This window comes from Mercenaria mercenaria, chromosome 10 (genome assembly GCF_021730395.1).
Source record: "Mercenaria mercenaria strain notata chromosome 10, MADL_Memer_1, whole genome shotgun sequence".
Lineage (NCBI taxonomy): Eukaryota > Metazoa > Mollusca > Bivalvia > Venerida > Veneridae > Mercenaria > Mercenaria mercenaria.
In genome coordinates this window covers 10,311,912-10,328,216 of record NC_069370.1, presented here as the reverse complement: position 1 = coordinate 10,328,216, position 16,305 = coordinate 10,311,912, and the positions used below count along the sequence as shown (strand labels likewise).

General features: G+C 36.6%; 1 protein-coding gene across 1 annotated transcript in view; it reads left to right on the top strand.

Annotated features, from left to right (window-relative positions):
* Positions 1-16,305, top strand: part of LOC123560936 (ankyrin repeat and MYND domain-containing protein 2-like) — a 69,783-nt gene that overhangs the window by 18,974 nt on the left and 34,504 nt on the right. The window contains exons 6-11 of the mRNA XM_053552263.1: positions 383-468; positions 934-1,127; positions 2,764-2,899; positions 7,308-7,436; positions 11,814-11,886; positions 15,536-15,616. Of these exons, the coding sequence (XP_053408238.1) occupies positions 383-468; positions 934-1,127; positions 2,764-2,899; positions 7,308-7,436; positions 11,814-11,886; positions 15,536-15,616 (699 nt within the window). The remainder of the gene's footprint in view (positions 1-382; positions 469-933; positions 1,128-2,763; positions 2,900-7,307; positions 7,437-11,813; positions 11,887-15,535; positions 15,617-16,305) is intronic.

Sequence of the window (16,305 nt, the reverse complement as noted above, 5' to 3'; positions counted from 1 at the left end):
TGGGTCACATGAGCTCAAAAACTAGGTCTCTATGTCAAATAATAGAAAAAACGACGTCATACTCAAAACTGGGTCATGTGGGAAGAGGTGAGCGATTCAGGACCATCATGGTCCTCTTGTTACATTCTGTGCTTATCATTTTGTCATTCAGGTAAAGGGCTTCAGACCACTTTAGCAGAGAGATTTACACCCGCCCATGCCCCACTCCCTAGCCCGAATGAAACCCCAGAAAAGTGGTACTTCTTTATTTATTTTATGTAGATAATTTTGAATCTTGGAATGTAAAACATAGAAGAGCATGCATGCTTACAAGATTATTGATGTGACATGTAACATTGTACGGTATGTGGCAACTGTGTTATTGTTGCTTGGTATTTTACAGGGCAAGAGAAAGAACCAAAGTTACCAGAAAGGGTCCTACCATCATTACTTGAACTGCTTAATATGTCCAACATGCACCCTGTTAAGGTAAGGTCTAGTTGAACTACATTGTACTAACATCATAATGAATTGTGTAGCGATTCTGTGCCAAAACTTTTGACATTTCAGGTGAATTTGCTATTCAGTAAATCAGATAGTGTTATTTTTCCAGGGGTGCGGAATCTGATTTTGACTAACTTGTCAGCTTTCGCCAACAGCTATTTTCAACTTGTCTATCTAATGAATATGTAATACAATATGGTGAGATTCTACTTGTCAGTATGGACTCTGGGACAAGCAAGGCAACATGGACAACTGATTTTGCTACACCTGAAACTTACTTCCAATCATCTGCCCAAACATTTTCCTGGCTTTGATAGACAATATATTATTGTTAGGACTTCCATAGTGTAATTATGCTGTCTGCAATAACCACTGGCTTAAATTGCAGTTTACAGACCTTACAGTATCTTAAAGTGCACAAATAAATGGTTATATTGTAATTTATTTCAGATCTCACAACACTTAAAGAAACATACTATACTGATGAATGAAAGCTACAAAGTGTGTAAAGTTTTAGATCATATATGTGAGAAAGCTATGAAATCTCGGGACACTGACGATGTCATGGCGATGAAAGCACACTATTTCGCTACTGTGATACGCAAAGCCAAGGATGAACCCAGTCTTGATGACTGGATCAAAAAGTTAGTACCATGATTTTGCTATAGATTTTTTAGACTTTAGGAATGAATGAAAATTCATTATATCTAACTCTCTCTAAATTTCTTGGTTGACTTTGTTTTGGGTCCTATATAGGAATCACTTTATTCAGTCCTGTCTGACCCCGCCTTGTCCTATTATCTCCTGTGAAGGATTTGCAGATAATTTGGCACAAATATTTGCCAAAATTAGATGACTTGTAGATGGCAACTTTCATTGATGCCTGAACAAGGTCAAGGTCATAGAGTGAGATGTAAGGTCATTTATGCAGTTCTATATCTGTTGACTCATTTTAAAGGATTTTCAGATAACTTAGCATAAATGTTTACAAGCAGACAGTGTATAGGTCAAATATCATACTTATAAGTACCCGCCCGCTTACTTCAGTAGGTAGAGCGTTGGTCTACGGATCGCAGGGTCGTGAGTTCGATCCTCGGGCGGGGCGTATGTTCTTCGTGACTATTTGATAAACGACATTGTGTCTGAAATCATTAGTCCACCACCACTGATTCATGTGGGGAAGTTGGCAGTTACTTGCGGAGAAAGGTTTGTACTGGTACAGAATCCAGGAACACTGGTTAGGTTAACTGCCCGCCGTTACATGAGTGAAGTAATGTTGAAAAATGGCATTAAATCCAAAATAAACAAACATACTAATGAGACTGCAATAAGTACTGCAGGCAAATACCACTAACCATAGTATAGTTTAGCTAAAAATACATTGTTCTAGAAAAAAATCAAATTACTACCATAATTATTCAAATTATTGCCCTAGGTTAAAAAATATGTGTGTTATGTATATAATATAGGCCAACATAGAAGAAACCTAACTCTGTTATACAAGTACACCTGAAGCTTTGTACACAGGGGAGCACTTAATGATCAATGACCATCTTGTTTGAAACACATTTGACCTGAATTTACAAAATATAGGATTATTATTCAGTGTGTGAAGTTTTGCATCTGGGATTTCTTTTTTTGGATTTTACTCATCAAGACCAGTATTGCCTTGAGGCTTGACAGTCTATATATAATGTGCATAAATTGCAGAAAAGTTTGTGTCACAGATATTTCAGAAAGTATTTAGCCTAGAGTCACGAAACATTACAGGATTCTTATTCAGCATAAGAAGTAGGGCACCTTGGGGGGGGGGGGGGGGTTTATTCAGACTTTAACACTAGAAGACCAGAGTTATGGACTTTATGGCTCTTGACTTAGTCAAAAATATGTTTAAAGGTTGTAAAGTTTGTGACACACATATATCACAAGAAGTATTTGATCTAGAGAAATGAAATATTATAAGGTTGTACAGCATATTGACAACTTCTATTCAATTATGGTTACAGTAGTGCACACATATTGATACTTGACAATGTTACTTTGGATGTAAAATTCAATGTAGATTATCACAAACGTGGCTTTACATAAAAAACTGAGAATGCTGCAATTGTTTAAGGAGAATATGTTACTTTCCAATATTTTTTTCCAAATTTGTTAAATTTCTAATGAAAGAAGCAGTATGTATATTGTATATTCGCATAATATAACCTACAGAAAGACTTTTTCTGCAAATTGGCAAGATTTCCATACTGTCTTTTCATTCTCATTGGCGTTTTACAGGTTAGTGAGGGGAAGAGTAACTGATGGTCATCCAGAGTTTCAGGACCAACTTATAAGACAAGCATTGAAAGAATTTCCTTACGTAGAGTCTCAACTCCTACAGAATATGGTCAGACAGTTGTCAGGTACAAGAATTGTAAGTTGCCTTTGATTTTTTTTTATAGTAGACCTTATTGTATTCTGAAGACGGGAATTGATGTATTCCAGAGTATCATGGTAATGTATTCCAAAGTATCACTGTGCTTAAAAAGTATCACAGCGAAGTATTCCAGAGTAACACAGTTTCGTATTCCAAAGTATTATGGTGAAGATTTTCAAAGTATCACGGTGATGTATTCCAAAGTATCACTGTTATGTATTCAGAAGTATCATGGTTAAGTATTTCAAAGTATCACGGTGATGTATTCCAAAGTATCACTGTTATGTATTCAGAAGTATCATGGTTAAGTATTTCAAAGTATCACGGTGATGTATTCCAAAGTATCACTGTTATGTATTCAGAAGTATCATAGTTAAGTATTTCAAAGTATCATTGTGATGTATTCCAAAGTATCACTGTTATGTATTCAGAAGTATCATAGTTAGGTATTTCAAAGTATCACTGTGATGTATTCCAAAGTATCACTGTTATGTATTCAGAAGTACCATAGTTAAGTATTTCAAAGTATCACGGTGATGTATTCCAAAGTATCACTGTTATGTATTCAGAAGTATCATAGTTAAGTATTTCAAAGTATCATTGTGATGTATTCTGAAGTATCACTGTGATATATTCCAAAGGAGTGCCTTGGTGTACTACAAAAAATGAGCATGGTCATTGATGTATTCCAAAGAAAACCCATGATAAAATCCAAAGACGCCCATTGATAATCTACAAAGGAACTCCCAAGACGTAGCCCAAAGGAGGGCCTAGGTGTATTCCTAAATATGACAGTAGTGTATGACAAAAGAAGGACTTGGTATTTATCAAAGAATGGTCATGGTAAAATCCATCGGAGGGCCTGGGTGTATTCTGAAAGTATGACAGTGGTGTAACCCAAAGGTTAGCCTTTGTGTATTTAAAAGTATGACAATGGTGTATCCAGTGGAGAAAATTGGTATATTCTGGAGTAAGACCGTCATGTATTCAAATGGCGGGCCTTTGTTTTCAAAGTAAGACCAGTGTGTTATCCTCCAAATGACTGCATTGGTGTATTTCGAAGTAATAACATTGTGTAATCTAAACAAGTGCATTGGTATATTTCAAAGTAAGACCTGAGCCCAGTTGTTCGAAACTTGAACAGGCAGTTAAGCTAACAATTGATTAACTTGTAGGGTTACATTTCGACATTTCAGAAGACTAAGAAAAACAAATGTATGAGTTAGAATTACTAACACTGAAAAATCTTTACAATAAAATCAGAACACCATACTGGAGTTTCCCGCCAAGAATAGTATTTTGAATTAAAATTTAACCAGCGGTTAGTTTAACAGCCGGTTAAAGTTTTGAACAACTGAGCCATGGTGTGTTCCACCGGAGAGCCTTTGTGTATTCCAGGGTATGACCATAGTGTAATGCAAGGAGGGGATTGGATTTTAGCTCAAATGAATACACAAAATTCCCAGGCTGAGCTATTGTGATCATACATCTGTCCACAATTATTCTTCCATTTTTCGTAAAACTATTTAATGGAATTTCATGAAACTTTGCATGGCTGTTTCTTGCATTGTCCTCTGACATAGTCGTTCAATAGGTTCTTGTTGTTAGCACATAGGGGACCACAGGAACTTCAATATAGAAAAACCTTCGAACAACTTCTCTTTGTAATCAGTAGTGCAAGGATTGTACATATTATTTCATTTCATCAAAAATATGGCCATGAGAAGATGTAGTCACTTTTGCCTGTAGATGAGGGTAAAGTGGAAACTTCTGGTCAGAAGGGGGCTCGATTTTACAAAAGTTTCACATACACCAAAGATCTATTTTTAGCTCACATGTCACAAAGTGACAGTGTGAGCTTTTGTGATCGTGCAGCGTCCGTCGTCCGTCCGTGCGTAAACTTTTGCTTGTGACCTCTCTAGAGGTCACATTTTTCATGGGATCTTTATGAAAGTTGGTCAGAATGTTCATCTTGATGATATCTAGGTCAAGTTCGAAACTGGGTCACGTGCGGTCAAAAACTAGGTCAGTAGGTCTAAAAATAGAAAAACCTTGTGACCTCTCTAGAGGCCATATTTTTCACATGATCTTCATGAAAATTGGTCAGAATGTTCATCTTGATGATATCTAGGTCAAGTTCGAAACTGGGTCACGTGCCTTCAAAAACTAGGTCAGTAGGTCAAATAATAGAAAAACCTTGTGACCTCTCTAGAGGCCATAATTTTCATGGGATCTGTATGAAAGTTGGTCTGAATATTTATCTTGATGATATCTAGGTCAAGTTCGAAACTGGGTCAGCTGCGGGCAAAAACTAGGTCATTAGGTCTAAAAATAGAAAAACCTTGTGACCTCTGTAGAGGTCATACTTTTGAATGGATCTTCATGAAAATTGGTCAGAATGTTCACCTTGATGATATCTAGGTCAAATTTGAAACTGGTCACGTGCCGTCAATAACTAGGTCAGTAGGTCAAATAATAAAAAAACGTTGTGACCTCTCTAGAAGCCATATTTTTCATGGGATCTTTATGAAAGTTGGTCAGAATGTTCATCTTGATAATATCTAGGTCAGATTCGAAACTGGGTCACGTGTGGTCAAAAACTAGGTCAGTAGGTCTAAAAATAGAAAAACCTTGTGACCTCTCTAGAGGCCATATTTTTCACATGATCTTCATGAAAATTGGTCAGAATGTTCATCTTGATGATATCTAGGTCAAGTTCGAAACTGGTCACGTGCCTTCAAAAACTAGGTCAGTAGGTCAAATAATAGAAAAACCTTGTGACCTCTCTAGAGGCCATACTTTTGAATGGATCTTCATGAAAATTGGTCAGAATGTTCATCTTGATGATGTCTAGGTCAGGTTCGAAACTGGGTCACGTGCCATCAATAACTAGGTCAGTAGGTTAAATAATGAAAAAACATTGTGACCTCTCTAGAGGCCATATTTTTCATGGGATCTGTATGAAAGTTGGTCTGAATGTTCATCTTGATGATATCTAGGTCAATTTCGAAACTGGGTCAGCTGCGGTCAAAAACTAGGTCATTAGGTCTAAAAATAGAAAAAGCTCGTGACCTCTCTAGAGGCCATACTTTTGAGTGGATCTTCATGAAAATTGGTCAGAATGTTCATCTTGATGATATCTAGGTCAAGTTTGAAACTGGGTCACGTGCCATCAATAACTAGGTCAGTAGGTCAAATAATGAAAAAACCTTGTGACCTCTCTAGAGGCCATATTTTTCATGGGATCTGTATGAAAGTTGGTCTGAATGTTCATCTTGATGATATCTAGGTCAGATTCAAAACTGGGTCACATGAGCTCAAAAACTAGGTCACTATGTCAAATAATAGAAAAAAAACGACGTCATACTCAGTTCAAAACTGGGTCATGTTGGGACAGGTGAGCGATTCAGGACCATCATGGTCCTCTTGTTTAGTTTTCACTAACCTCATTACAAAGTGCTCAGGTGAGCTATTGTGATAACTCTCTGTCCGCCATCAGTCTAGCATCCATCCGACTTCTGTCTGTCAACACTTTTCTTCAAATATATCTCCTCTGGAACCTTGCGGTGGACGTTGTTGAAACTTGGCTAGGATGTTCCTTGGATGATCTTCCAAAATTATTCAAGCAGTTCCTCTTGGTTGTCACAGGGGCTGAGGTAGTTAAAAATAGAAAAATGACATCTTTAAGCAGCATAACTCTGATGAGTGATCTAGGGCCATAAGGGCCCTCTTGTTTGTGGCAGCCTGGCAGGTCCTGATAGGAGCGTGATATTTTACCATAACAACTTAAATTGGAAAAGGTCAAAGTAAAAAACAGTACTTTTCATAAATAAGTTACACTCGAGAAGAAAGTCAGTTAACAGCACAAAAGGGGAAAACACATTTTTGAAGGAGTGGAATGGGGCAGAATTGACAAAACAAGCTGCAAATGATCTTTGTGTCACTCACAGCTAAGATTATTGAAATTCACAAAGATATGCATGGCTGCTGCAGGGGTTTGCATGGTTTTCCTAAATATGCATGCAGGAGAAACTTCAAAGATAAAACTTGCTAGAAATTGTAGAAATTCTTTACAAAGTATATTCAAATTATTCTGATTCAACAAAAAAGCATTGCTGACATCTCCTAAACCACTAGTTTAAGATAATTACACAGAAATATTCTCCTGTTGGCAAGTTTCATTGACAGGAATAAGTTAAACCTTTAGCCTGCTGGCGGCAAATAATTCTGCCTTTGTGACCAGTGCAGACCAAGATCAGCCTGGTTTGCTATTCAATCAGTAAATTGTCAATGTAACCCCTTTGATTGATAAATGGTATTTCCCAAGTTGAATGATAGACCAGTCCATTTTAGAAATTTAGCAGGTTAAGGGTTAAATCAATTATAAGATGATTGTATATTATAGGGTGATCATCCAACTTCACTGAACATACTAAACCAGGGAGTAAACGGACAGAAGTTCAGCTTTGATGAAGATGAAGATTGTACAACATGCGGGGAACCAAAATCAAAGAAATGTTCTGCTTGTAAAATGGTATGTTTATATATACATTTTAAAATCAACTGTTCTTCATGTGAAGAAATGATCTGCTTGTAAAATGGTATGTTTATATTTGGGGGAGACATATTGTTTTTGCCCTGTCTGTCTGTCCGTCTGACACTTCATTTTTGGCCAGTAACTGGAGAAGCATTCGACTTAGAACCTTCAAACTTCATAGGATGGTAGGGCTTATGGAGCAGACAACCCCTATTGTTTTTTGGGTCACTCCATCAAAGGTCAAGGTCACAGGGGCCTGAACATTGAAAACCATTTCCAATCAACAACTTTAGAGTCACTTGATGCAGAATGTTGAAACTTCATAGGATGATTGGACATACAGAGTAGATGACCCCAATTGATTTTGAAATAACTCTGTTAAAAGGCAAGGTCATAGGGTCCTGTACATGGAAAATCATTTTCGATTAATAATTTGAGAACCACTTGACCCAGGATCTTGAAGTTTCATAAGATTTTTCATGAATTATGCCCCCTTTTACTTAGAATTAAAGGTTGATTTTGATGCATTTTCACTATATCTCAGTTATTATGAAATGCATTTGATTCAAACTTGAAGTAGTTGTTCCACATCATCACACACATCATATGACACAAGATGCATAACTCTTGCACCAATATTTAATGAGTTATGCCCCCTTTTTGCTTAGACTTTACTTATATAGTGTTTTGATACATTTTATCTTTACCTTTCTTATTACTTAATATTTTTGACACAGACTCAGGCTATTGTGCAATATCTTCATCCACTATTGGAGTTAATAAACACTCCAGTGACAGCTCCAGTTTCCTCAGATGTGCCCAGTTTCACTATCCAGCATCAAAATAGTTGAGCGTGCTGTCTCCTGTGACAGCTCTTGTTTATAAAATTAGCATCAAGACAATCTGCAGTGTGCACAAAACAGGTCATAAGGTCGAAAGTTAAGGTCTTACTGAGAGGTTAAACATCAGATAGCTTAGGATTTATGTCTGCACCATATCTTCTTAACCATTGGAAGTACTTTCGGAAAACTAGCATAAGTTTTTGACCTCGTCAAGATTATATGCAGAGTGTACAGCCCAGGTCCACTTGAAGTTCAAAATTTTACCTTCCCTTTATTCAAGGACTATCTAGGGGTGTAGTTGAAGAATAACAATTTCCCAAAAACAATCTGATTTGTATTTTTGACCAAAGTATGACCCTTTTCATACTTAAAATTTTTCACAAACTTCGTTTTCTGGACATAACTTTGGTACTATATAAGATAATGAATTAAAACTCAAAATATGAGGGGCGTTCAATAAGTAATTGCACTGCGTATGTAGTCCGTAACTGGTGGTTATTTTTAAATGTGGTTTTCGGCACTTTATTAAGCAATTTATTGGAAACAAAATGCCATAAGAATGTTAGAAATCGGTAGATTCAAAGTAAAAATAAAATTATTCGAGTGAGGTGTACCCAGGTATACTGGACCATTTTTTGTCCAAAATACATGTATTGAGACTGTAATATGCAATTCCTTGATTCTGCTATTCAACAACTAGAACCATACTTCAATTTTCAGTTTAAACAGCTTAATAAAATCATTATCTTTACATAAATATTTGAAAACCAAAATTAAAGAAAAAAAAAAAATAACAGTATTAAATGAAGTGTGTACTTTTTTAACTCGAAAAATGATAAGCTGAGAACAATAAGCTTCAGCAATTTTGTCAGACAGGATGTTCATTGTTTAAAAGATTCTTGTATTTTAAGTTAATTCTAATTTCTTAATTCTCGATTGCAAAACAAGTTCTTGCAGCTTTGATTAATCATTCTCGAGACTCATTCCAGATGAAATCAACCTCGAAGTAAGATGAGCCGCGCCATGAGAAAACCAACATAGTGGCTTTGCGACCAGCATGGATCCAGACCAGCCTGCGCTTCCACGCAGTCTGGTCAGGATCCATGCTGTTCACTAACTGTTTCTCAAATTGCAATAGGCTTTAAAAAAAGGAACAGCATGGATCCTGACCAGACTGCACAGATGCGCAGGCTGGTCTGGAGCAAAGCCACTATGTTGGTTTCCTCATGGCGCAACTCAGATGTTTTAGCTGTATTGTAAAATAAAAAACGCAATAAGTAGTTAGACTCATCACATATTGCTGTACCTTGTAGAAAAATTATTTAATTTTGTGATTTTACAAGTTATTCTATTTTTCTGAGACCCTGGATGCCCAGGACAAACCTAAGTTATAATTATTTTTAGCTCGACTATTCGAAGAATAGGGGAGCTATCCTATTCGCCCCGGCATGAGCATTAGCGTTGGCGTGAGCGTCACACAAATGTTAAAGTTTGCGTACCACCCCAAATATTTTAAAAGTCCTTTGAGATATTGCTTTCATATTTTGCATACTTGTTTATCATCATGGCCCCAGTCTGTAAAAAGGTGGAGGCAACTCTATCAAGCATTTTGACTGAATTATGGTCCCTTTTCGACTTAGAATAATGTTAAAGTTTGCGTACCACCCCAAATAGTTTCAAAGTCCATTGAGATATTGCTTTGATATTTTGCATACTTGTTTACGATCAGGACCCTGCCCTGTATATAGGAGGAGGAAACTCTATCAAGCATTTTGACTGAATTAGGGCCCCTTTTCGACTTAGAATAATGTTAAAGTTTGCGTACCACCCCAAATATTTTCAAAGTCCATTGAGATATTGCTTTGATATTTTGCATACTTGTTTACCATCATGACCCCAGTTTGTAAAAAGAAGGAGGCAACTCTATCAAGCATTTTGACTGAATTATGGCCCCTTTTTGACTTAGAATATGCTTATTGTAGTGTTAAAGTTTTACTCATAGCTTATATTATACTATCAAGCACTGAGAATAGTCGAGCGCGCTGTCAACTGACAGCTCTTGTTGCTATGGTCCAGTATACATGAGTATACCTCACTCAAATGATTATATTTTTAATTTGAATCTACTGGTTTTTTTTCATTCTATTTGGCTGCTTTTGGCATTTTGTTTCCAATAAATTGCTCAATAATGTGCCAAAATCCACAATTAAAAATAACTGTATATGGAGTAACATTATTAAATTTTATTAAATGCCCCTTGTATATCTTTACCACCATCATCTGTATGGGTGGTACCAATCCCAATAACTAATTTGTTCTTGACAGAATTATGCCCCTTGGTGTATCTTCCTTATAAAGTAAAGGTCTCCTATTGAGACATATATTCATTTTACTGTCAAATTGCCGAATAGTGGACTGAGATGTCTTACGGACAGCTTTTGTTTTCTGGTCAGTCAGATGAATTTTTGTTGAGCCCGCTTGCGGTGAGCTCGATATTGTTGCCACTTTCGGTATGTGTGTGTGTGTGTGTGTGCGTGCATGCATGCATGCGTCTGTCCGATTTTGCCTGGACCATAACTTTGACATGCATGGACCAATCTTGTTTATATTTGGCTTCAATGTTTACCTCAATGAGAAGGCGTGTCATGTGCAAACCCATTGTTCCTTTCTCAAAGGTCAGGGTCACAGTTCGAGGTCAAATGTCAAATTGAAGTTTGTCCGGAGCATTTCTTCTTCAAGCATGGTGGTATTTTGATGTAACTTGATGTTTCATTTATGATTTGATACAAACTTGCACAGAATGATTATCTTGATTTCTAGGCCTGGATCGAAACTGGGTCATGTTGGGTTAAGAACTAGGTCATCAGGTCAAATCAAAGGAAAAGCTTGTTAACAACCTAGAGGCCATATTTATGACCCTATCTTCATGAAACTTGGTCAGAATGTTTATCTTGATGATTTCTAGGCCAGATTCGAAACTGGGTCATATGGGGTCAGAAACTAGGTTGCCTGATCAAATCAAAGGAAAAGCTTGTTAACACTCTTGAGGCCACATTTTTTATCCCATCTTCACGAAACTTGGTCAGAATGTTTATCTTGATAATTCCTAGGCTAAGCTTGAAACTGGGTCTTATGGGGTCAGAAACTAGGCCACCCGGTCAAATCAAAGGAAAAGCTTGTTAACACTCTTGTTCATTTGATGTGCATGAAACTTGGTCAGAATATTTTGTGTTCATGAAATATAGGATGAATTTTTATCTAGGTCATGTAGGGTCAAAAGTTAGGTCAACAGGTTAAATCAAAGAATAAGCTTGTTTACACTCAAGTGGCAATGTTTTTTGGTCCAATCTTAATGAAAATCTTCAGAATATATGTCTCCATGAAATTACTAGGTAAAACATGTTTACACTGTTAATGTGTGTTACTCAGGTGAGCAACTTACGGCCATCTTGGCCCTCTTGTTCTATGTTATATATCTCTTGCTACATCTAGGCCACTAATTTTTATGTTTTGCATCTGTTGTTATATTTAGGCACACTACTGTAGTCAAGACTGTCAGAAACTACACTGGTTTGTACACAAGAAATTCTGCAAGAAGTTAGCAGGTAGGTTTATCAGTATTGTGATATGGTTTAACAGTATTGTGATATATTTCCCTGATCTGGTCTATTTCAAGAAGTTAGCAGGTAGGTTTAACAGACTTGTGAAATATTTGACTGATCTTGTCTATTTCAAGAAGTTAGCAGGTAGGTTTATCAGACTAGTGATATATTTCACTGATCTTGTCTATTTCAATAAGTTAGCAGGTAGGTTTATCAGACTAGTGAAATATTTCACTGATCTTGTCTATTTCAAGAAGTTAGCAGGTAGGTTTATCAGACTAGTGATATATTTCACTGATCTTGTCTATTTCAAGAAGTTAGCAGGTAGGTTTATCAGACTAGTGATATATTTCACTGATCTTGTCTATTTCAAGAAGTTAGCAGGTAGGTTTATCAGACTAGTGATATATTTCCCTGATCTTGTCTATTTCAAGAAGTTAGCAGGTAGGTTTATCAGACTAGTGATATATTTCCCTGATCTTGTCTATTTCAAAAAGTTAGCAGGTAGGTTTATCAGACTAGTGATATATTTCACTGATCTTGTCTATTTCAAGAAGTTAGCAGGTAGGTTTATCAGACTAGTGAAATATTTCCCTGATCTTGTCTATTTCAAGAAGTTAGCAGGTAGGTTTATCAGACTTGTGAAATCTTTCCCCGATCAGACTAGTGAAATATTTCCCTGATCTTGTCTATTTCAAGAAGTTAACAGGTAGGTTTATCAGACTTGTGAAATATTTCCCCGATCTTGTCTATTTCAAAAAGTTAGCAGGTAGGTTTATCAGACCAGGGCTCCAGATAAGATGCGTATTCGCGTAAATTACGCTTTGAAATAATGCATATACGCAGTTCTGATAATTTTTATGCGTATAAAAACGTACATGAAATTACAGAAACGCACGCAATGACTTTTTACTAGCATAAACAAAATCTGAATCGTCTGAATTGTCCACTTTTTCTGTTTTACATAACAAAGCACGGTCGGCATTAATTCTCCCACAATGAACATACACACACATAGTGGATAACTGCACTGACTTAAAGAAGGACTTATTCACTTTTTGCGCGAAGGTGGTGGTATATTGAATATTCAATCGGATTCGGTAGCGAGTGTGAAGCCAAAGCAAGCCAAGGGAGAAAGAAGAAGCTGAATTGAAACAGGAACTGCAGACAAATTCATTGGTGTTACACCCAAAACATATGTTATAAAACTGATTTCTACTGGGTTTTTTTCAACTTCACAAGTAAAATTACTCATAGTCAATCTCAGATTTTACCTTTTTACTCATTCACAAAAATAATGATGAGTAAATACTCATTGGCCAAAAAAATTATCTGGAGCCCTGTCAGACTAGTGAAATATTTCACTGATCTTGTCTACTGTATGGTAAATGTAAGATATAGTAAACTAAGCAATATTGTAGGTTTGAGTGGTTATGTATTGACAGGTTACATTTTTGATATGGATACATTTGTGTCGAAAATATTTTTATTCTATTTACTGATAGATTTTTGTCAAAATGATGTTCAACCAATATCAGATGTGAAAAATAAATGTGTTTCCTTTGATTAACTGATGTTTTCCTAATTGATTAGTAATAATAAGTTTTAATTTAACCAGTGACCTAAAATCACATCAAACAGAATTTTAGAACGAAGTACAAAATCTGGGATAATAAATTCCACCAGTATGTCAGATCTTAGAAAGTCCTCGTTAAAACTGTGGAGACCTAATTTTCAACATGTTTCAGTTGAATAACTTTAAGACATTCTTCACTTGGTTTATGTTTAAATATTTGATATGTGTTTGAGGGAAGATAATGATGACTGATAGATACATATTTTAGCCGAGCCATGAGAAAACCAACATAGTGGCTTTGTGACCAGCATGGATCCAGACCAGCCTGCACATCCACGCAGTCTTGTCAGAATCCATGCTGTTTGCTTTCAATGCCTATTGCAATTAGAGAAATAATTAGCAAACAGCATGGATCCTGGCCAGACTGCACAGATCCATGCTGGTCGCAAAGCCACTATGTTGGTTCTTTCATCGTGTGGCTCATTTTTAGCTCACCTGAGCATGAAGTGCTCAAGGTGAGCTTTAGTGATCGCCCTGTGTCCGTCGGTGTCAATAATTTGACTGTTAACACTCTAGAGGTCACAATTTTGGCCCAATCTTAATGAAACTTGGTCAGAATGTTACCCTCAATAAAATCTTGGATGAGTTCGATATTGGGTCATCTGGGATCAAAAACTAGGTCACCTGGTCAAATCAAAGGAAAAGCTTGTTAACACTCTGGAGGTCACAATTTTGGCCCAATCTTAATGAAACTTGATCAGAATGTTACCCTCAATAAAATCTTGGACGAGTTCGATATTGGGTCATCTGGGGTCAAAAACTAGGTCACCAGGTCAAACGAAAGGAAAAGCTTGTTAACATTCTAGAGGTCACAATTTTGACCAAATCTTAATGAAACTTGGTCAGAATGTTACCCTCAATAAAATTTTGGACGGGTTCGATATTTGGTCATCATGGGTCAAAAACTAGGTCACCAGGTCAAATCAAAGGAAAAGCTTGTTATCACTGTAGAGGCCACATTTATGACTGTATCTTCATGAAACTTGGTCAGAATTTTAACTTTGGTGATCTTTAGGTCCAGTTTGAATCTGGGTCATGTAGGGTGAAAAACTAGGTCACCAGGTCAAATCAAAGGAAAAGCTAGTTAACACTCTAGAGGTCACATTTGTGACCATATCTTAATAAAACTTGGTCGGAATATTAATCTTGATGATCTTTAGGTCAAGATCAAATCTGGGTCAGCTGGGGTCAAAAACTAGGTCACTTGGTCAAATCAAAGGAAAAGCTTGTTAACACTCTAGAGGTCACATTTATGATTTATTTTCATGAAACTTAGTCAGAATGTTAATCTTGGTGATCTTTAGGTCAAGTTCGAATCTGAGTCTTGTGGGGTCAAAATCTAGGTCACTGGGTCAAATCAAAGGAAAAGTTAGTTAGCACTTTAGAGGCCATATTTATGACCATATCTTAATGAAACTTGGTCAGAATGTTAATCTTGATGATCTTTAGGCCAACTTTAAATCTGGGTCAGATGGGATCAAAAACTAGGTCACCAGGTCAAATCAAATTAAAAGCTAGTTAACACTGTGTAAGCCACATTTATGACCATATCTTAATGGAACTTGGTCAGAATGTTAATGTTGATTTTCTTTAGGTCAAGTTTAAATCTAGGTCAGGTGGGATCAAAAACTAGGTCACCAGGTCAAATCAAAGGAAAAGCTTGTTAACACTCTAGAGGCCATGTTTATGACTGTATCTTCATGGAACTTGGTCAGATTGTTAACCTTGATAATCTTTAGGTCAAGTTCGAATCTGGGTCATGTGGGGTCAAAAACTAGGTCACCAGGTCAAATCAAAGGTATAGCTAGTTAACACCCTAGAGGCCACATTTATGACCATATCTTAATGAAACTTGGTCAGAATGTTAATCTTGATGATCTTTAGGTCAATAGGTCAGGTGAGCGATACAGGGCCTTCATAGCCCCTTTTGTTGTCTTACTCAAACAGTCTCAAAAATTCTTTCCAGAGATATGTCTTAACACTAATTGAAGTTTAATTTGAATATTCTAATTTCAGAACAATACAAGAGACTTGAGAAAATGAAAGAAGAGAACAAAAACTTGGAGGAAGGAGAAAAACAAACAAATGGAGAAACAAGTAATAATACTGGTTAACATATTTACATCATTTTTAGTTTTTCAAGAAGAGAGTTTCAAATAAGCTTTCAGCTTCCTACTCAGTCCTGTATGCTTTTTTGCTACTGTATATTAATTTTGTACAAGATGAGTTTTGTATCGTGCGGTGTCGTTGCCCGTCGGCGTCCGTGCGTCCGAAAACTTTTGTTGTGACACTCTAGAGGTCCGTTTTCAGGGATTTTTATGAAAGTTGGTCAGAATGTTATTTGATGATATCTAGGCAAGTTCCAAACTGGGTCACGTGCCTTCAAAAACTAGGTCAGTAGGTCTAAAATAGAAAACCTTGTCCCTCCTAGAGGCCATATATTTCCGAGATTTTTAAAAAAAATTGGGTTTCAAAAAAGTTTACCTTGATGAAATCTAGGTCAAGTTCGAAACGGGGTCACATCCCGTCAAAAAATAGGTCAGTGGGTCTAAAAATAGAAAACCCCTTGTGACCTTCTAGGGCCTATATTTCACAAGATCTTCATAAAAATTGGTCAGAATGTTCACCTTGAGATATCTAGGTATGTTCGAAACGGGTACGTGTCGTCAAAACTGGTAGTAGGTCTAAAATAGAAAAAGTTTTGTGACCTCTCAGAGGCCATATATTTCAAAGATCTTCATGAAAATTGGTCAAAGTTACCTTGTGATTCTAGGCAAGTTCGAAAC